Here is a 22,027-nt window from a genome sequence, read left to right as displayed (position 1 = left end):
CCCGCGGCTGCTCAGTCCGCGTATCGTTAAATCCGCCACTGTCTACAGGGGTTTTCCACATGTTAGAACTATTCTGCACTCTATATAGAGACATTCGGCCCAATAGCAAGGCTTTCTTCTTGTTCTTCTTCTTTATTTTGGCGAGTGGGTTACAATCTTCTATGGTTGAGGCCAACGCATATTCAAAGATATTTATTTATTTATTTATTTATTTATTTATTTATTACGATACAAATATCTGCCTCAGAGGGCTAAATATAGGGAAACTTACTGACTAAAACTTAAAATTAATGATAACAAACAAATACTTAAATCTAACTAGACAAACATATACTAGACAGCAAGCAATTTGTAACACAGCCAACACAAGTAAAATGAAAGAATTAGGATGAGGAAACAAAAAGGGAGTCAAAGAGCTGAAGGAAGAGGGGGCGAAGGGATTGAGGGGGAATATGAAAATCAAACACACCAGAGGCACTGTTGAAGCGATGGAGGGATCGAAAAAACGGATCATTGAAGATATACCACTCTATGAGGGCTTTCGACTCCTAGAGTCATATACCCGTTTTCTTACATGACTCTTATAATTTTTACAATGCCTACGTTTTTTGGTATCACAGCTACAAAATTAAAATATTATTTTTGTCTTTTGTATAAATTTTGTTATTTCCTTGATCATTTTCCCCGTTTTGTCTTTCCACTGTGCTTTAAATATTTCTTCTGTGATGTTTGATTGTTCTTCTCTTTTTTTGTTAGTTTTTTACAGTAGAATAATGGATGTTTCCCGGTTTCGGGCACTCCACACTCTTCACAGTTGCCGTCTTCCACTATTCTCATAACACTCAACCAATGTTTTGATAGATCATGCCCGGGTAATATTCTGTTGGTGATTTTTGTTTCAATGGCCGTTATTGCTATGTTAGTGTGCCACGGGTTTTCCTCAAATTCCTTTTGATACTCAAAAATTTTTTTCCTCTCTTCTCTACTTCTAGTCTGTACCACTCCTTTGAATAGCAAGGCTGAGCAAGGCGATCATTGCGTCATACTCTTGGTAGGGGAAAGCGGAGCAAAATGGAAATGTTGGGCAAAATGGGCACCTTTTATTTAAGCATTATTTCACTACAAAGATAGTTTCCTATGCTCAAAATATATTCATTAGAGTGTTCTATGATTATCATGTATGTTTCATAACCCTTACATAACAAAGAACCAAGAAAAATGCAAAATAAGATTTAGTAGCTTCTTCTTCTTCTTCTTCTTCTTGGTCTGCTCATGTACGAGCACGTCTAGTAGACATGGCCAGGTCGCCAATCCGTTTCCAGGAAACTCGGTCCTAGGCTGCAGTCCTCCAACCACGGCTGCATCCGATCTCCGTCAGGTTCGACTCCACCTGATCCAGCCAACGAGCTCCGGCATCCTCATCAAGTGTCCCAGCCATCGTATCCTTCCGGCATTGATGACCGTCAAGATATCAGCACCGCCAAACAGCTCAGCTAGCTCGTGGTTCATCCTCCTTCTTCACACGCCCTATTCGCATACACCGCCAAAGATAGTCTTTAGCACCCGCCGTTCGAAAATGGCGAGTGCATTGGCGTCCTCCGTTAGCGTAGTCCAAGACTCGTACCCGTAGAGGACTACCGGACGAATCAGTGTGCGATATATATATATATATATATATATATATATATATATATATATATATATATATATATATATATATATATATATATATATATATATATATATATATATATATATATATATATATATATATATATATATATATATATATATATATATATATATATATATATATATATATATATATATATGACGCTGTTCGTGTGTTGCTGGAGTATTCTGGATCGCAGGAGTTTGTGGAGCCCGTAGTAGGCACGACTTCCCTGAACAATACGTCTTCGGATTTCGCTGCTTACGTTGTTGTCCGAAGTTACGATCGTACCAAGGTAGCAGAGCTCCTCTACCACCTCGAGATCATTGCCGTCAACTGATACTCTGCTTCCGAGTCGGGCTTTATCACGTACAGAGCCCCCGGCAAGCAGGTACTTTGTCTTCGTCGCATTGATTCTCAATCCAATCCTTTCGGCTTCGCGTTTCAGACGGTTGTACACTTCGCACACAGCCGCAGTTGTACGTCCGATGACGTGGATGTCATCCGCGAAGCCAAGGAATTGGAGAGATCGGGTGAAAATCGTGCCCAGGATGTCGAAGCCCGCGCTTCGCATGACACCTTCCGGAGCGATGTTGAACAGCAAACAGGAGAGTCCGTGCCCTTGCCTCAGACCCCGGTGAGATTCGAACGATTCCGAAAGCATGTTTGTCACTCTCACCTTGCACTGCACCCCGTCCATAGTCCCTCTACAGCCGTATCAGGTTCCCAGGGAATCCGTACTGCTGCATGGTGTTCCATAGCTCATTCCGGTCTATGGCCGCCTTGAAGTCGATGAACAGGTGGTGCGTACGAATCTGATGCTCTCGGCATTTCTGGAGGATCTGCCGTAGAGTAAATGTTGGCACGATATCGACTTCGTGTGGATTAGCCAAGCGAGTGTTGATAACAACAACGAGTTGTCAAGGACAGCTCAAATAGATGTGGCAAAAAACACCAGATGGTGCTGTTAGACAGACAAGGACAGAAGGATAACCCTTAAGGCGAAACAGCTAGCTTATCAAAAATAGGGCCAATTAGGATAAAGTTCGGCAGCGGTCGCGAAACGAGTTCAAATACGGTCAAGACCGATCAGCTGTTCGGGAAATAGGCGCCATCGAGAAAGTTAGGCCAGTAGCAAAAGTTTAGCCAGAAAGAACAGACGAATTTTTAAACTGCGCAAATAAATATAAAATACACAAAGCCAGTTCTAAAAACGTCTACCAAGCTACTCATAATAAATAGATAGCTACATCCGTAGCAACAGTAAAGATTTGGTTGGTGGTCGATTTGCCTCCAACAAATCCAGCTTGGTAGCTGCCGACGAAATCAGTAGCAAGGGGCGAAAGTCTACAGCAGAGTATTCGGGACAGAATCTTGTAGGCAGCATTCAGAACTGTGATGGCTCGGAAGTTGGCACAGTCCAGCCTGTCGCCCTTTTTGTACACAGGGTGTATGACACCCGATTTCCACTCGTCCGGTAGTTCTTTCTGATCCCAAATCCTCACAATCAGCCGATGAATGATGACGGCAAGCCGCTCCGGACCCATCTTGAACAGTTCGGCCACTAGACCATCGCTGCCAGCTGACTTGTCACACTTCAGCTGTTTGATGGCACCAATGATTTCGTCCAAAGATGGCGGGGGCACTTCGTCATCGTCATGCTGGTTGTCGTAAGGCTGCTCTCCTCTGCTTTCTGTTTCTGCTCCGGTATCTGCTCCATTCAGGTGTTCGTCGAAGTAGCACTTCCACCTGTCGATCGCCTCTCGCTCGTCCGACAGGATATCTCCCTCCTCGTTGCGGTAAATGGCGGTCATGGGAGTAAAACCGCTTCGTGCCGCATTTAGCATCCTGTAGAACTTGCGAGTTTCCCCCGACTGGGATAGCTGCTGCATGAGTTGTTCATCCGACTCTTCGAAGCTGCGCTTCTTGTCCTGGAAGAGCCGAGTCTGCTGGCTCCTCAGTCGTCTGTAGTCTTCCACGTTCTGTCGGGTCTCGCGCTGGAGCATACCGGTACGCGCGGTGTTCTTCTCGGAGAGTGCTCGTCTGTACTCATCGTCAAACCATTCCCTCCTCTTGTTACGGATCACATAGCCAATTGTTCGCTTGGCCGTGCTGCTGATGGCTTGCTCCACCATACGCCAGAGGTCATTGAGAGACATCGCCTCGGTAGTGGTGTCCTCCGGCAACGCTTCCCCAAGCACGATTGCGAAGTCCCTCGTCACATCAGCTTGTTTCAGCCGGTCTGTGTTGAGCCTTGGGGAAGGCTGGTAGCGCAGTTTATTAGCCACGCATAGTTTTTGGCGTAACTTAACCATAACCAGGAAATGGTCTGAGTCGACGTTTGCTCCTCTGTAGATCCTTACTTCGATTACATTCGAGAAGTGCTTTCCGTCGATGAGAACGTGGTCGATCTGGGATAATGTCTGCTGCGGTAATCTCCAGGTGTAGCTGAAGCGAGGTGCGTGCTGGAAGAAGGTGCTGCGGATGGTCATGTGTTTGGAAGAGGCGAAGTTGACGAGCCGAAGCCCGTTGTCATTCGTCAGCTTGTGGGCACTGAAACTCCCTACCGTCGGTTTAAATGCCTTCTCCTGTCCGACCTGAGCATTAAAATCCCCCATGACAATTTTGACATCGTGTTGTGGGCAGCGGTCGTACTCCCTCTCTAACTGCGTATAAAAGTTGTCTTTATCGTCATCGGTGCTCTTAAGATGTGGACTATGCACATTTATAATGCTCAGGTTGAAGAACCTGCCACGAATCATCAACCTGCACATCCGGTCATTGATCGGCCACCACCCGATCACTCGTTTTCGCATCTCACCTATGACCAGGAACGCCGTACCGAGTTCATGCTTTTCTCCACCGCTCTGGTAGATCATGCAATCACTGCGATACGGGCGCTCCGTCACTCCTTTCCAGCGCACCTTTTGAAGTGCTACTATTCCAAAGCCACGGGCCCTCACCTCGTCAGCAAGAATGCGGGTACTTCCAGGTGCTGTGAGGGACCTGCAGTTCCATGTCCCGAGTTTCCAATCGTTAGCCTTGTTCGGTTCCGTGAGTCGGTATGGTTTAGTCCGGTTCGAAATCTCTTGGTTTCCTTTCGTTGCATTTGGGGTTTTCTAGGGGTGGCTTACAAGGCCTCTCCCCCAACCACCTGTATCGTCGGATATACGATTCGACATATACGATTATATACGATTCGACACCCCTGATTATTCATGATAGCAATAACATCATGAACACGTTTAGCATGAACATAAGAGATTAAAGAATATTGTATACAACAAATAATTGTAGCTTAGATCGAAACCATGAACTAGAAAAGGAAAGTAACAGATACCCGCTGCGCAAAGCGACGGAAGGCGTTATGGCGTTCTTAGAATTTTATCATGCCTTCATTTTCTCTCCAACGGCAAATTTGTCAAGCAGCTCGTCGAGCTGCCCGTCCCTGGCTCCGCCTCATACCCCTCGCCTGAGCGCGCTGCCGAAGGTTTGGATGTGTTGGTGCGTCAGACGGCCAATCGCTGTCAACCATCGTCCGTGCTTTTTCCCTCCATAGCGCTATCTCTTACTCGCGTGTGGACAATGCTCATGAGTTGCTGTGGCGCTTAAAAAACCGTTTATACACATTGCGGCGATGAAGTTGCATTTTCACAAATCAAACCAAAAAAGCGCAATGAGTTTAATCGATGCAATGTAAAAATGACTACGGAATCGCTAGCACACGATGGAGGGTTTGCTGTGCAACGCGCAGATCCCTAATTCGCTCTAACACGTTTCTAACACTAAGCTTTTGCTTTCGTCTGTTGTGGATTACATAGATATGCTAAGCATCCTGCGCATGGTTGTGAGTGTGCGTGTGTATGCAAAACAGTCGCCAAATGTAATTTCTTCCGGAATGTTATGATCCATCGGTCAAAGAAAGGAAGGTGTGCATGATAGTGGCGGATTAGGGGAATCGGGGTCCCTAGGCGGAAAGACGAGTTGAGGCGCCTCTAAATGGTAACTGATGACAGGGAGCAGGGGGTACTGGCACACAGCTGTAGGGAAATAGAACAGTATACTTATATTGCCGCCGGGGGGGGGGGGGGGGTGGCCATAGGACCCCTACGATCATCGGTCACAGGCCCTAAAACTGTTGTCGCCATGGTGGCGGGGGGGAGGGAGGTGCAAATGGTTCTCCTGCCACGGAGCCCCCATGACCATCTTTGCGGGGGCCCTTGTCGCTAATACTCTGTCCACTTGTAGACATACGGCATACTACAGACTAGAGATCTTCGGTAACCGCCTAGTCCGCCTACCGTTAGATCCACCGCTGGTTCATGACGGGGGTTTTTTTTTACTGTGGATGTGCATCCTTCCCCCTGCCTGCTGCGTATGCCCCGGACAGGAGACAGTGTGGCAGTATGCTGGTTGCACACTGGATAGGAGCGGGCCCGCGGCACCGCCATCATTCCGCCGCATGCCCGTCGTGGGTTCTAACCGCGTATGAACCGTCCGCCGTAGCAAGGGATTAGTCACCGGCTCCGGCTACGTGGTACTCAAGTCCTGAAAAGGCCGGCATGATCGCGTTGGCTATTACGCCAATAATAATAATAATAATAATAATAATAAAAGGAACTTAGCATAGCAGTCCACACCCGGGTAAGAGTTTGTCTTGACTTTGTTGCTGCCGGGCTACCGCTGTGACGAGACAAATACACGGAATGCACTCGACCAAAACATGAACCTACCGATCCGAACCCATTCCAAGGCATTGCCGGTCAACCGGCGTCATGATAACTACTCCAAACCAACAAGCCACCAGATTCTGGACGGACAGGTGCAGCACCATACGCGCACCGTAATAAACAAATCCAGAATCCTCTTTTGTATGGATTCAATTCAAAATGTTGTTTCCACTTGCGTCCGCTAACTGAATTAGAAATAAATGTGCAACAAATCACACGCACGTTTGCTTAAATCATGTGGCTTTTTAATACCCCCAACAGCAGATCCGATCGCAAAGATGCCAATGCCAATGGTTGTGTTGTCTCTCAGGTAGCGAGATCGAAAATGCATGGACTTTGTAGCCGCAGCGGATGAAAATGTACCCATCAGAATCAAATAGTTTTGGGGTTTCCAAACGCACGCACACACACAAACACACAAACACGCGCGCGCAAACTCACACACAAACACGCACGCGCAAACTCACACACACACACACACACACACACACACACACACACACACACACACACACAGAGACACACACACACACGGACGTAAGCGCGCCCGCGAGCATGAAAGCGCGCACGCCAGCACGCACCCACGAAAGCGCGCTCGCGAGCACGCACCCGCGAAGTCGCGCAAGCACGCACTCCCCCCCCCCCACTAGACCACCCCCCGCATGATCGATTACGGCTACCTTATCGGTAGAACGGCTTGTTCAGCTATCTTGTAGCGCATCCTCATCCCTAGCGCCGGGCGGGGTGGGGGATCGCGACATGATAGAGTGAAAGGTCACTTTCCCCACGCTGTGTGTGTGTGTGTGTCGTGACCCGAAAACTAGAGACAGATTTAGGCATATCAAAAAATATTTTATTGCCACTTTACACTGTGCTACATAATGCTTCGAAGGTCGTTGAAGCATCTAACATGTTCAAATTAAAAAAATATTAGATTAGTGTTAGACGTTCTCCTACGCTTGTTTTAAATAGGCTTCTTCACCCTCAGTTGGCAGGGGCATCGAATGGTCTCATAAGCAGCGGCACGAAATAAAATAAACCATCTATACACCGATAACACTTTAAATCCCAATCTCACTTTAAGCTTTTCCCACAGCGTCTCAAGGTCACACACAAAGTAATAAATGCAAACACCCACCAATAACAATACACAACCGAAATGCACATATGAGAATCAACGCATACACCACAACACCCAATCAGCTGGTGGCGGAAGGGGGAAGGAGGAGGGAGAAGAAGCGGACGCTAAAATGGGCTGGGCGCCAATAATTTTAAATTTTTGACCGTTTTTTTTGCTCCACCGCCAAAAATAGTTCGTCCATTTCACCTACAGAGGGCGCCAAACCTGCACAGTCCTGCGCAGGAATCGCTGAAGTCCCGCGCGGGGAACGGCCCGCTGTGCAAAGCGAAGGAAAGGACGAAATCATGGCTTTTGGAGAATTTTACCATGCCTTCTTTTTCTCTCCAACGGCGATTTTGTCAAGCAGCTCGTCGAGCTACCCGTCCCTGGCTCTGCCTCATACCCCTCGCCTGAGCGCGCTGCGGAAAGTTTGGATGTGTTGGTGCGTCAGACGGCCAATCGCTGTCAGCCGTTGTCCGTGCTTTTTCCCTCCATAGCGCTATCTCTTTCTCGCATGTGGTCAATGCTCGCGAGCTGTTGTGGCGCTTAAAAAAGCCGTTAACAAACATTGCGGCGATGAAGTTGCATTTTCACCAATCAAACTGTGGCGTACCTCGCACGCAAGCTGCAACACACCACACCCGCTGCGCAAAGCGACGGAAGGCGTTATGGCGTTCTGAGAATTTTATCATGCCTTCCTTTTCTCTCCAACGGCAAATTTGTCAAGCAGCTCGTCGAGCTACCCGTCCCTGGCTCCGCCTCGTACCCCTCGCCTGAACGCGCTGCCGTAGGTTTGGATGTGTTGGTGCATCAGACGGCCAATCGCTGTCAGCCGTCGTCCGTGCTTTTCCCTCCATAGCGCCATCTCTTTCTCGCGTGTGGTCAATGCTCGCGAGCTGTTGTGGCGCCTAAAAATGCCGTTAACAAACATTGCGGCGATGAAGTTGCATTTTCACAAATCGAACCAAAAAATCGCAATGAGTTCAAACACTGAAATATAAAAATGACTAAGGAATCGCTAGTTTACGCAGGAGGGTTTGCTGTGCAACGCGCAGAACCCTAATCCGCATTAACACGTTCAGTCCGGCGCTGATTTTCATGAGCTTACCGTTCCGCCTGCATCTAGAACGCAAGCTGATTGTGGAACCGGTATACTGGAAAGTTCACTGGCTGTCCCTGGGGCCTGCCATCGTGCTGAACGTGTTAAGCAGTAAGCATAGCACTAAGATTTTGCCTGTTGCAAAAACTGTTACCCGATTACATAGATATGCTAAGCATCCTGCGCATGGTTGTGAGTGTGCGTGTGTATGCAAAACTGTCGCCGAATGTATGCTCTTCCGGAATGTTATGATCCATAGGTCAAAGAAAGAAAGGTGTTCATGAAAGGCGGAAAGACGAATTGAGGCCCCTGTAAATGGTAACTGATGACCGGGAGGAGGGGGTACTGGCACACAGCTGTTGGGAGATAAATTGAACATTATACTTAAATTGCAGGCGGATGGAGGGGGGATGGATGGATTGAACATTATACTTCTCTAGCCACGGGGCCCCAACGACCATCTTTCCGCGGGCCCTTGTCGCTAATACTCTGTCCACTTGTAAACATACGCCATACTACATACTAGAGATCTTCGGCGACCGCCTAGTCCGCCTACCGTTAGATCCACCGCTGGTTCATGACGGTGTTTTTTTCTATCGTGGAGGTGCATCCTTCCCCCTGCCTGCAGCGTATGCATCGAGCAGGAGACAGTGTGGCAGTATGCAAGTTGCCCGCTGGATAGGAGCGGTCCCGCGGCAACGCCATCATTCCGCACATCTTAACAGCATGCCCGTCATGGGTTCTAACCGCGTATGAACCGTCCGCCGTAGCAAAGGCTTACTATCCGGCTACGTGGTATTCAAGTCCTGAAATGGCCGGCATGATCGCATAGGCTATTACCCCAACAATAATAATAATAAGAAGAAGAACTTAGCATAGCAGTTCACACCTGGGGAAGAGTTTGTCTTGACTTTTTTGCTGCCGGGCTACCGCTGTGACGCGACAAATGCACGGAATGCACTCGACCAAAACATGAACCTACCGATCCGAACTCATTCCAAGGCATTGCTGGTCAATCGGCGTCACGATACCGACAAGCCTACAAGACGCCCGATTCTGGACGGACTGGTGCAGCACCATATGCGCACCGTAATAAACAAATCCAGAATCCTCTTTTGTATGAATTCAATTCAAGTTTTGTTTCTAGTTGCGTCCGCTAGCTGAATTAGAAATAAATGTGCAATATATCACACGCACGTTTGCTTAGATCGTGTGTCTTTTTAATACCCCCAACAGCAGAGCCGATCGCAAAGATGCCAATGCCAATGGTTGTGTTGTCTCTCAGGTAGCGAGATCGAAAATGCATGGACTTTGTAGCCGCAGCGGATGAAAATGTACGCATCAGAATCAAATAGTTTTGGGGTTTCCAAACGCACGCACACACACAAACACACAAACACGCGCGCGCAAACTCACACACAAACACGCGCGCGCAAACTCACACACAAATACGCGCGCGCAAACTCGCACACACATAACACACACACACACACATACGCGCGCGCGCACATGCATGAACGCGCGTACGCCAGCACGCACGCACACACACACGCACGTACGCGCGCCCGCGAGCATGAAAGCGCGCACGCCAGCACGCACCCACGAAAGCGCGCTCGCGAGCACGCACCCCCGAAGTCGCGCAAGCACGCACTCCCCCCCCCCCCCCTACTAGACCACCCCCCCCCCCCTCCACGCATGATCGATTACGGCTACCTTCTCGGTAGAACGGCTGGTTCAGGTTTCTTGTAGCGCATCCTCATCCCTAGCGCCGGGCGGGGTGGGGGATTGCGACATGATAGAGTGAACGGTCACTTTCCCCGCGCTGTGTGTGTGTTTGTAACGAGACCCAAAAACTCGAGACAGATTTCGGCACATTAAAAAAAAAATTTATAGCCACTATACATTGTGCTACATGATGCTTAGAAGGTCGTTGAAGCATCAAACATGTTCAAATTAAAAAAATATTAGATTAGTGTTAGACGTTCTCCTACGCTTGTTTTAAATAGGCTTCTTCACCCTCAGTTGGCAGGGGCATCGAATGGTCTCATCAGCAGCGGCACGAAATAAAATAAACCATCAATACACCGATAACACTTTGAATCCCAATCCAGCTTCTCCCACAGCGCCTCAAAGGTCATACACAAATAAATAAATGCTAACACCCACCAATAACAATACACAACCGCAATGCACATATGAGTATCAACGCATACACCGCAACAGCCAATCAGCTGGTGGCGGAAGGCACGGGCAGAAGCGCAAGTAAGGCAAGGCAGGGCGAGGGAGGGAGAAGAAGCGGACGAGAAAATGGGCGCCAATATTTTTAAATTTTTTGACCGTTTTTTTGCTCCGCCGCCATAAATAGTTCGTTCATTTCGCCAACAGATGGCGCTAAACTTGCTCGACCCAGCGCAGGAATCGCTGAGGTCCAGCGCGGGAGACCAGCCAAAATCTGCGCTGGCCAGCGCAGAATTTGGTACAATTCCAGCGCTGGAAACTGCTCGAATTTGCGCAGCGGGTCGGTAATCGTACCGAACCGCATAATTGCACTACCGTGCATCGGAAATAGAATAAAAATGCTCTCTTTCCATTTTGACCGCTAAGCGAACCAGACGTGAGTAAAATCATTCCGCACATCCGTACATCCTAAGTAGCTAGTAGTTGACACGCATAACCCTATAACTGGTGACCCCGAACGCGAAAACCGAAAAAGTTAAGCTTCGATCGCAAAAATTACAATCTTGTAATTTATCGCCGCTAGTGTTCGACCGCGTACTCTACTTCCGCGAAGTGCTATTGATTTTATACGGATCGAAAATATTCCGCGCGTCGCGTTAACAAGTTAAGTGTTTCGCTATAGAATAATCGCGAGTGAAGGACAATGACTGACCCCGCACTAGCACCGGTGATGGTTGCCCCAGCGATGGCAGCCCATCATTCGCCTGCACAGCTACAGCCAGCACCTATTAGCCGGCAGCCAAAACTAGAAGAGGCAGAGATCGCGAGCTAATACGCCGAAATACGCTTTCCCGAATTCGACTCCGAAGATGTGGAAATATGGTTTGTTTGCTTAGAAGCGGCATTTTATGTTAACAACGTTGCTTCCGATAAGCACAAGTTTAACGCAGTGATCATTGCACTCGGTACCCGTGCAAAGTTCCTTCACGCTGCCTTTGCAAAATGCAACAATTCGACCTTGGCTGATAGATACTCTACCATAAAAAAATCGGTCAACAATTTTTTTCTGCCGTCGGAAAACCAACGCCTTACAAGCTTACTCTCGGGCGTTTCGCTAGGCGACCGGAAACCGACTATGCTGCTTTCCGAGATGCGCAGAATGGGAGGAGAAGGATGTTCCGATAGCATCCTATCTAATATTTGGTTACGCACCTTGCCAACCACCGTTCGTTCCATCATCGCTGCAATGCCATCCGCATCGCTTGATGATCAAGCCAGCGTAGTGGATAAAATCCTCGAAGCGCCTAGCAATGCCATTTGCACCGTTAATGAGATCAACACTCCTGCCGCAGCCTGCAGTTTAGAAGCCCGCATCGATGCACTCTCTCGCCGCTTGGATGAAGTCCTACCAGCTGATCGATATTCGTATGCAGATGGCAACACACATAGAAGTTCTCGATCCAGACAGCGTCATCCGTCTAGCCAACCATGGGGGCAACGAACTTCTAGAGCCATGCGATCACGCACACCATCACGCGCACCGCGCCGCTGGATCTGTTGGTTCCACTATCGCCATGGAAACAAGGCAGAGAAGTGTGAGAAAGAGCACTCTAATGACACAAACACTAAGTGTATTTTTTTCGACGAGTATCTACCGGTTTACTCCCGAAAAAAGTAGTGCGTTTCTCTCTACACTCTCACACTCATCTTGGCCGAGACACTCTCATCAACCCAGCCGAGACCGTGAGCACCAGGTATAACGCATCCTCACCGCAGCAGCGCAACAGCGACAGCTTACCACTACAAGCAAGCACCACGCTAAACACCACCAGCACCAGCATCAAGCTGAACCCCGGTAAGGCCGAAGTAATCGAGCGCATCTATGTGAACGACAGCAGAACCAACAACAGATTCCAATCGACACCGGCGCCGAGATTTCCGTCATACCACCATCCAACAAGGACAGAATGAACCCGATGCCAGCCAGAAAACTCTTCGCTGCAAACGGCAGCTCAATCGGTACGTACGGCACAAAAAACTTAACCCTAGACATCGGTCTTAACCAATCATTCACATGGCCATTTACAATAGCAGATGTAGATTCGCATATTATCGGAGCTGATTTTTTAAAACACTTCGATCTACTCGTAGATATCAAACGCAACAAGCTAATCAAAAATAAAACACACATCACTAATACACTACCAGCACACGTATTTGCATGTAGTTCAAATGACAGCTTCTCACACCTATTAAACGAATACAAAGATATCACGATACTTGATAACAAATACAAGCCAGTCAATGCAAACGTAACACACCAAATAATTACCACCGGTCCACCCGTCTTTTGCCGCCCACGTCGTTTGGACCCAGAAAGATTACGTGAAGCAAAAGCGGAATTTGACTTCCTCATTAAAAACGGCATTTGTAAACCCTCGAAAAGCTGTTGGGCAAGCCCTTTACACCTCGTAAAGAAACCAGATGGAAAATGGCGACCCTGTGGGGACTATAGGAGCTTGAATGCTATTACCGTTCCTGACCGGTATCCCGTGCCCCACATTCAAGATTTTTCAAATATTTTATATAATAAAAAAATATTTTCATGCATCGACTTGCAACGTGCATACCACCAAATACCTGTGGCTCCTGCAGACATACCCAAAACAGTAATTTCAACACCATTCGGGTTATTCGAATTTAATTTCATGACATTTGGCCTTCGAAACGCAGGACAAACGTTACAACGGCACTTGCATTCCATCCTTGGCGATTTAGATTTTGTTTTTCCGTATGTTGACGATTTATGCGTCGCCTCCGAGAACGAAGAACAGCACCACCAACATTTGCGCATACTGTTCGAACGTTTGAGGCAAATCGGACTAACAATTAATTAGAATTTCTTGGTCATCTTGTAACAGCAGATGGTATCAAACCAAAACCCAGCAAGGTTCAAGCTATTTTTGATTTCCCGAAACCAACCATAGCCAGACAAATGAAACGCTTCCTTGGCACGATTAATTTTTACCGGCGTTTTATACCGCATGCAGCAGAACGCCAACAAATTTTGCACGGTATGATGAATGGCAATATCAAAAATGACTCCACTATACTTACCTGGGATGAAAACAGCACGCAAGCATTTGAAAAATGCACACACGATTTGGCAAATGCAGCATTATTAGCTCACCCTTCACCAAATGCAAAGCTCGCCTTAGATGTTGACGCGTCATGTCATGCTATAGGAGCTGCACTAAATCAGTTATCTGACAAGGGTATCGAACCTCTCGCTTTCTTTTCTAAGAAATTGTCACCTGCACTTAAGAAAGCCAGCACTTATGATCGCGAACTTTATGCTATATACGAATCTGTAAAGCATTTTAAAGATCTTTTGGAAGCACGTGAATTTATCGTATACACGGATCACAAACCGTTAACCACTGCATTTGACCATGAACTCGAAAGAGCCAATCCCACGCAACAAAGAAGACTGCTTTTCATCAGCGAGTACACCACCGATATACGGCACGTGGCAGGCAAACACAACCTAGTAGCAGATATGCTAAGCCGTATAGATAGCCTCAGCACGCTCATCGATTATAACCAATTAGCAGATGCACAACAAACTGATAGCGAACTACACCATTTTTTAAATAACCCTCCAAAAACATCATCACTGGTATTAAAATCACTGGCTATACCGAACTCTACTAAATCTATTTTCTGCGATATTGCCACACAATACATCCGACCTTTCGTTTCCAAAGCGCACAGAAAACTAATCATCTCCAAACTGCACAGCTTATCGCATCCTGGTATTAGAGGAACAACACACCTGGTGTCGCAACGCTTTGTATGGCCATCGGTTAGAAAGGAATGCAAAGCGTTCGTAGAGACATGTATCGGGTGCCAAAAAAAAACAAAATAATACGTCATAACAAGACACCTACAGCCGCTATAGCCACACCGAACGCACGCTTCACACACGTACACATAGATCTCATCGGACCACTACCACCATCAGAAGGAAATGCGTACTGCATGACGATGATCGACAAATTTACGCGTTGGCCAGAGGTAATACCGATCCCCAACATCACCGCCGAAACTGTTGCACGTTCTTTTATCACAGGATGGATTTCGAGATTTGGTGTTCCTTCTAAAATAACCACCGACCTCGGAAGGCAGTTTGAATCGGAAATGTTTCGTTCAATGTCCGCAACGCTAGGAATCGACCACCTTCGAACAACACCTTACCACCCATAATCAAACGGCCAGATCGAAAGGATGCATCGACAGCTAAAAACCGCTATCCTTTGCCACAAACACGCTCGTTGGACAGAAGCACTCCCAATAGTGCTGCTTGGAATGCGCTCTAGCGTAAAAGAAGACATCGGTGCAACCAGTGCAGAGCTCACCTATGGTACAACATTCTGATTACCTGGTGAATGTTTTAACGAACCCTCGAAGTTACCTAACACCACGCCTGACTACATAACAAATTTAAAAAATATAATGTCAGCGTTGAAGCCACCCCCGACATCGAACCACAACACGAAAGAAAAACTATATGTACAAAAACAATTAAAATCCTGTTCCCATGTTTTTGTCCGCATCGACGCCGTAAAACCCGCTCTAACCCCTCCTTATGATGGTCCATTCAAAATCATCAAACGTAACAAGAAATCTTTCGTTTTGGATATCAGAGGTAGAAAAAGCGAAATCTCCATCGATCGTTTGAAGGCCGCATTCATGATGAATGATGAGTCTCCGATCGAAAGTACCACCCTCGTTGATGAGGAAAGCGACCTGCTCGCAAAAACGACCGACCCACTTGCGGCTCGAACAGCTGTCCATCAGACGAGATACGGTAGGAAAATTTATCTTCCAGATAAATTTTAAATAAAGGGGGAAGTGATGTGGCGTACCTCGCACGCAAGCTACAGTTGCGTTATACACCACACTTGCGTTACACACCACACTTGCGTTACACCGCAAGCCAGCAATCGGCTTAATTCGGTAATCGTACCGAACCGGATAACTGCACATCCGTACATCCGAAGTAGATAGTAGTTGACACGCATAACCCTATACCATCCTACAGAAAGCCAAGCTCACTTCACTAAGTGGGTACAGGCAGGCCTTGACCGACAGCGGTTGTTGTGCCAAACAAGAAGAAGAAGAAGAAGTTAACTGCTTAACGTGCCCATTTTGCCCGGGCTCTCCTATTGGTCTTCATATTCATAGAGAAAATCTTTATATATTTTTTTTTATTCAGGAGGCCAAGGGAAGTCTTTCTAACGAATGAAAAGCCTGTATTACTTAGCTGTACATCGCCAAAGACACATATTTTTTAATCGGCGAATACAACCGTCATCAACTAAATTTTATATTTGAGAATAAAATAAAACGTTTAAAATAACCAACACAACATTTAAAAACAGATAAACCAAGTAATTAGAAATCAAAAGGAATCATCACTTTTCCCAGTGCTCATAGCATCCGACCCCCTAGCACAATTCGTTATCTTAAAAGTAAAATGATGATTTAGGCAACTACTTTATCTTGGCGCGCATTTTTTTGTTGCATAATATCATTGTCAATAATGCGGAAACTACCCGCATTAGATACAAACAATGTATTACGGTTTCTGGATATGTCAGGTATATACAAAATACTGCGTTTTTTTTCAATTTACAAATTTACTTTTGTACTGACATCCCAAACACGCCGCAATGCCAAGTACAAGGCGTTCTGTTGTTTGTGCTGTATTGCAAGTGAACGGTTTTTGTATGGCTCACCGTGCAACGGTGCGCGCTCCAAACATGTTTGAATGCTTTTTTCACATTTAAGGTTGAATGATAAGTCTGATTTTTTACAGCATGTTAACCACAAGTAAAAAAAAGGTTAGGAGAAAAAAATTAAGATGTACAAAAGTATTTTTTTTTAATTTGTTACCAAAATTAAAAAAATGTAATTTTGATGCGATTTTTTTCAATTTCTTATGAAAAAGGTGCTAGAAATCGAAAGGCATATTTTGGTTTAATTTTTCATTTGAAGAAAATAAAATTTCCTTTCCAATGATATGTTTTTTGTTCATCTACTTCTACTACTACTACAAATATTCATACATAATTATGTAAAAAAGGGGATAAACTGGGGAAAAATGTAGAATAAAATGTTTGTTCAACTTCGCCCAGTCATAGATTCTGAAGCTGAAATGATAGATTTATAATATTATAAATTTTTCCTAACTAACTCTTTAGCTTTTTCATAAACACAATTTATGTTACACAAGGATGTTACACAAGGGCGTCTCTTACATACCTGTCTCTACGGACACCCGACAATTTGACGGGTGGATAAAAATACGTATTTAGATTGGTTATACTAATGAAAACCCTATTTTATTAAAATTATGAACCTTTTAACATGTTTTGATTGCCATAAAAACTTGTCTGCATAATGTTAATTTATTGTAACAGTCGATATTGTTTCAACGAACACATGAACCGATATCTTTTCGATGCCACTTTTTGACCGATGTCTCTGGAAGTTTCGAAAAATACGGGTGTAAGGTACGACCGCAGAATCCGATATCGGTCTATAGACAAGGTAAAAAGGCCTTTCTTGAACGCGGTAAACTGCTTCCGCAAAGAGTACGATTTGCAAGAAGAATAGAAATGAGAGCGACAAAACGAGAGAGTGTGAGAGATAGAAAGAGAGAGAGAGTGGAAGAAAGGGCAGTAGCAAAAAGGAAGTCGAACGATACGGTAGCAAATAAAACTAATTTTTTATGCGATCTTAATGAAAGTGCATGTAAAAAAGGTTTTGCCAAAAGATTTATTTTCCGTATCGTAGCGCTACTCAACAATAAAAAATTAGTTTCTTATCACAATACTAAAAGTGATCGTGAATCTCTACCTGCATCGAGTGCTTGTTCTGCCAGATGATGGAACGCAAAACAGAGCACGACGAAGAGGCTGGACCGTCACGGGAATCGAAGCCGACGACGCAGCGTATTCCCGAAAGTAAGAACGAGACCGGCGACGTTGTGGATGCCGTATTGGCCGTTGCAGCGAGAGTGGAGATGATCGAGAAAGGAGAATCGGCACAGCAGACGCACACCACTAAGCAGACACGTGGTGCGCAGCAATTGAAGCTAAACGGTGAGAAAAGAAGTAAAACGAAATCGAGCAAGGAGAAAAGCATCAATGTGCTTATAGCCAAATACGACGCAGAGATGCGAGAGAAAGATAACGAGATTGAGAATTTGCGTTTGAAGGATTCCAAATTGAAACGCAATCAGCGTCGTCCCGCTGATAACCCTTGCGTGACAAGTCGTAGTGCAACAAAGGAGATAGATGAGGATGAGCGCAGCACGGCGAGTGAGGATTTATCTATCGGTGATCGTGAGCTCGTTGAAAGTGATGTGGAAACGGAGGTTGAAGAAAAACCCCTTACGCGTCGTCAAGAGTCGGCACGTAAACGTTTATCGATGCCATTACCCCCGTTTAGTGGTGCCCCCGAGGATTGGCCGGCGTTTATCAGCTGTTTCGAGGACACGACAAAAGCATGTGGTTTTTCTAACCTCGAAAACTTACAACGATTGAGACAAAGCCTAAGTGGAGATGCATTGGAAGCGGTAAATGGAACGTTGATGCTTGCGGATGCTGTTCCGGACATGATAAAGGAGCTGCGTAATTTATTTGGGAAACCTCGTCGTATCCTGAAGGCGCTGTTACGCAAGGTTCGAGCTGTACCTGCTCCGGATGCTGATCGACTGGAGACGTTTATAACGTTCGGACTCGCAGTGAAACAATTGGTCGGACACATCGTGGGTGCGAAGCTGACGGAGCATTTAAGCAATCCTTTGCTCGTCGAAGAGCTGGAGGAGAAGCTCCCTCCAGGTTACCAGTTGGATTGGGTAAGATATAAACGACATAGGCGTGGAAAATCTCTACAAGTGTTTTCAAGCTACCTGACTGCCCTTACGGAGGATATCACGGAAGTGAAGGATTTCGGAAGCTACAAGACCAACAGAGGAAATTTCCGTTCCGGGACCCGTGCAAACCTAAATCATCATGCAATCGAAAACAGGGACGATAAAAAGTGCTACGTTTGCAACAGCATTTCGCACAAGGTGAGAGAATGTAACGAATTTAAGAATCTTTCAGTACTAAGCCGGCTGGACTACGTAAGGAAAAATTCGTTGTGCGAGAACTGTCTGAACAATCACGGAAGAGCTGTGTGTCGGTTTAGACGTGCATGCGGGTTTGAGGGATGCAACGATCACCACCATCCTTTGCTGCATCAGACGTCTTCCGTAGTGGAAGCTGCGTGCAACGCACATCGTGGAAAATATCCTTCCACGGTTTTTCGAACGATGCCAGTTACGTTATCGGCGGGTGATCGTACTTATGATACGGTGTCCTTTCTGGACGAAGGAGCTTCGGAAACATTTGTTGAGGATGAAGTTGCTGATGCGCTTGGCATTCAAGGCGTGAATGAGCCGCTAGTGGTGAGCTGGAGTGCAGACGTCGAACGACGGGAAGATAAGTCAAGGAAAATCGATGTCGTTTTATCCACAAGAGGATCATCAGAGAGCTTTCTACTAAAGGGAGCACGAACCGTGGAAAAGCTTGTGCTTCCTTCTCAAAGAGAGTCCTATCGTTATCTACAGCAGCAATACCCACACCTGACAGGTGTGCCAATTGAAGAAGCGGCAAATGAGCCTGTGAGGATACTGCTAGGACTAGACAACCTGCATTTATTTGCCCCAATGGAGTCGAAAATTGGCAAACCAGGAGAGCCAATCGCCGTGAAAAGCAAGATCGGTTGGTCAATTTATGGCCCGAAGAGTACGGTAAGCAATATACCAAATGAACGCATTAATTACCATACTATCGTTCCAGTCACCAACGAAGAGCTGTATGACGTTTTAAGAATGCAATACACTTTAGAGAATTCTGACGTTCTTGGAGCCAAGCTGCCAGTAGCCAAAGAAGATCGCAGAGCGAACGATATCTTGCACGCGACCACGGTGCGTATAGGTGACAGATTTGAGACGGGACTCCTATGGAAATCAGATGAACGAAAGTTTCCTGACAGTTTTCAAATGGTAAAAGGGCGTTTAGATGGTTTGAAACGAAAAATGGCGAAGGACAAGGAACTGGAAGAAGCCATACATAAGATGATAGAAGAGTATGAATTAAAGAATTATGCTCATAAGGTGACTAAAAAAGAGTTAGATGAAACGGATCCTACTTCAGTATGGTATCTCCCACTTAATGTGGTAAAAAATCCAAACAAACCAGGAAAACTCAGATTAGTTTGGGATGCAGCTGCAACCGTTAGAGGTGTGTCTTTGAACACAGAATTGCTAAAGGGCCCTGATATGCTTTGCTCGCTGCCATCGGTTATATGTCCATTCAGAGAAGGTCCAATTGGATTTGGTGGAGATATCAAAGAGATGTACCACCAAATTGCAATTAGAAAGGAAGATAAACAAGCTCAAAGAATCTTGTTCCCTGACCCAAAAAATGAGAAACCATTAACATACATTATGGATGTTGCCACCTTCGGATCAACATGCTCGCCATGTTCGGCACAGTTTGTAAAAAATAAGAATGCCGACGAGTATAGTGAGACATATTGTCGCTGACGACAATTTAGGCTTAAAAAACAAAGCGTTGCTAGGTCAATAAATGCTGACTAGCTACGTTATGCAACGCGCCAGCGATGCGCGCTGGTTTAACGATTAAATGGAAAATAGGCTAAGAAGAATAGACTAAGAAAAATATGCTGATCGACGACGGTCAGCATTTTTAGAGTATAAAATCAATTGAATAAACTAATGAATCGATTATTTGCCAAGAACCAGTTGGTGCGTTATTATTGTGCTTAAGTCGGCGTGTACTGTGCCTGTCTTAAGCTGCTGCTCCGAAAGACACTTTCGTGTGCGCGACAAATGGTGGCTCCAGAGAGGACGCATCAACCAACGGTTCGGCAAGTAGTCAAATAAATCGGGAAATAAAAACCCGAAGTAGTAACAAGCCCGTAGAGGCGTGAATAGACCCCACAGCAACCCAAGCAGGGTTGTGATAGTGAAACAACGGCGACGGACGACGATCCGGCGTAGCCGATATACGACAGCCAGCCCAGGAAGAAGGGCCACGCACCAGTTGCCGACGAAGCAAAACCCGAGAAGCGCCTCGACGGTGAGTGAGTGCAAAATAACTGTAAGTGCAACGACACAACAGTGAATAGAACGCGGTCATTACCGCTAGTGAAGTGACGCAATCGAAAGTGAACTCGATACTGCCAACGTATGAGGCAAATGCTGAACTAGTGAAAAGGTGACCAATACGTGTACGCCGCGAGCTTCGAAAGGTGCATCCGTTCTCGCAACACAACATGACACCGTCAGTTTAGCGCCAGTTGAAAAAAAAAAAAAAACAGTTATCGTAAAACGCGTGCGTCGCAAGTATCGGACGTTAACTCCGACGAAACGTGATTATAAAAGTCTGCATAACGAAACACGTGTGCCGCGAGCTAAATATTGCATAAGGCATCCGACGCAGTGCAACGTAGGAAGAGCAAATTGATGAAATTAATTGTGACGAGTGTATCCATCGTGTGTATGACCGTCGTGTGTATGACCGCCGACCCACCGCTAAGAAAACATCGTTCCGGTTGAGTCAACCATCGTTCTCGGTTTGAGGGCAACCGGCACGTAATACAGAAGACGTCGTATTTGATCCTGAGAAGACCACAAGCAGCAGCAGTGAAGACATCACTCCCGATCCAGCCGTCCCTGACCAGCCGAATAGGAGTTGACTCTGCTGAAGCGGATCTGAACCAGGGTGAGTTCAAGATGGAATATGATTTTAAAAAGAATCCGAATGGGCACTGCAAATTATGCACGAACCCAGATGAGATAGGGAAACTGATAACTTGTATTGATTGCGACAGGTGGTTTCATTTGTCATGCTTAGATATAAAATCACCTGTTAAAGATTTTTTATGCAAAAAGTGTAAAGATAGGGAAGTTGAACGGCAGGAATATAGGTCAGCACTAATGCAAACGCAAAAACTGCTGAAAGAAAAAATGACAAATGAAGAAGAAGAAAGAAAAAGAAAAAGTAAGAATAGAAGAAGAGCTAAAACGGCTACAAGAAGAGATACAAAACAAAAAATCAGAAGAGGTCAATGAAAAACCAATGACA

At 45.9% G+C, this 22,027-nt stretch overlaps 2 protein-coding genes across 2 annotated transcripts; one reads left to right on the top strand and one right to left on the bottom strand.

Annotated features, from left to right (window-relative positions):
- Positions 1-2,901: 2,901 nt before the first annotated feature.
- On the bottom strand, positions 2,902-4,551 carry LOC121601186. Its single transcript, XM_041929987.1, has one exon. It carries the CDS (start codon positions 4,549-4,551, stop codon positions 2,902-2,904), a length of 1,650 nt encoding a protein of 549 aa, XP_041785921.1.
- Positions 4,552-17,751: 13,200 nt separating this feature from the next.
- LOC121601188 lies at positions 17,752-18,942 on the top strand (the record flags this gene model as incomplete). The annotated part of the gene is made up of 1 exon (XM_041929989.1): positions 17,752-18,942. A coding segment is annotated over exon 1 (1,191 nt), but the record flags the coding sequence as incomplete, so codon positions are not given.
- Between the last annotated feature and the right edge of the window lie 3,085 nt (positions 18,943-22,027).

This window comes from Anopheles merus, unplaced genomic scaffold (genome assembly GCF_017562075.2).
Source record: "Anopheles merus strain MAF unplaced genomic scaffold, AmerM5.1 LNR4000036, whole genome shotgun sequence".
Taxonomy (NCBI): Eukaryota; Metazoa; Arthropoda; class Insecta; order Diptera; family Culicidae; genus Anopheles; species Anopheles merus.
Note: the sequence above shows the minus strand (reverse complement) of the source record. Positions and strands in the feature narration are given on the sequence as shown.

Excerpts from the sequence above, each read along its gene's own strand:
- LOC121601186 (XM_041929987.1), bottom strand. The coding sequence starts at position 4,551 with ATGATCTACCAGAGCGGTGGAGAAAAGCATGAACTCGGTACGGCGTTC.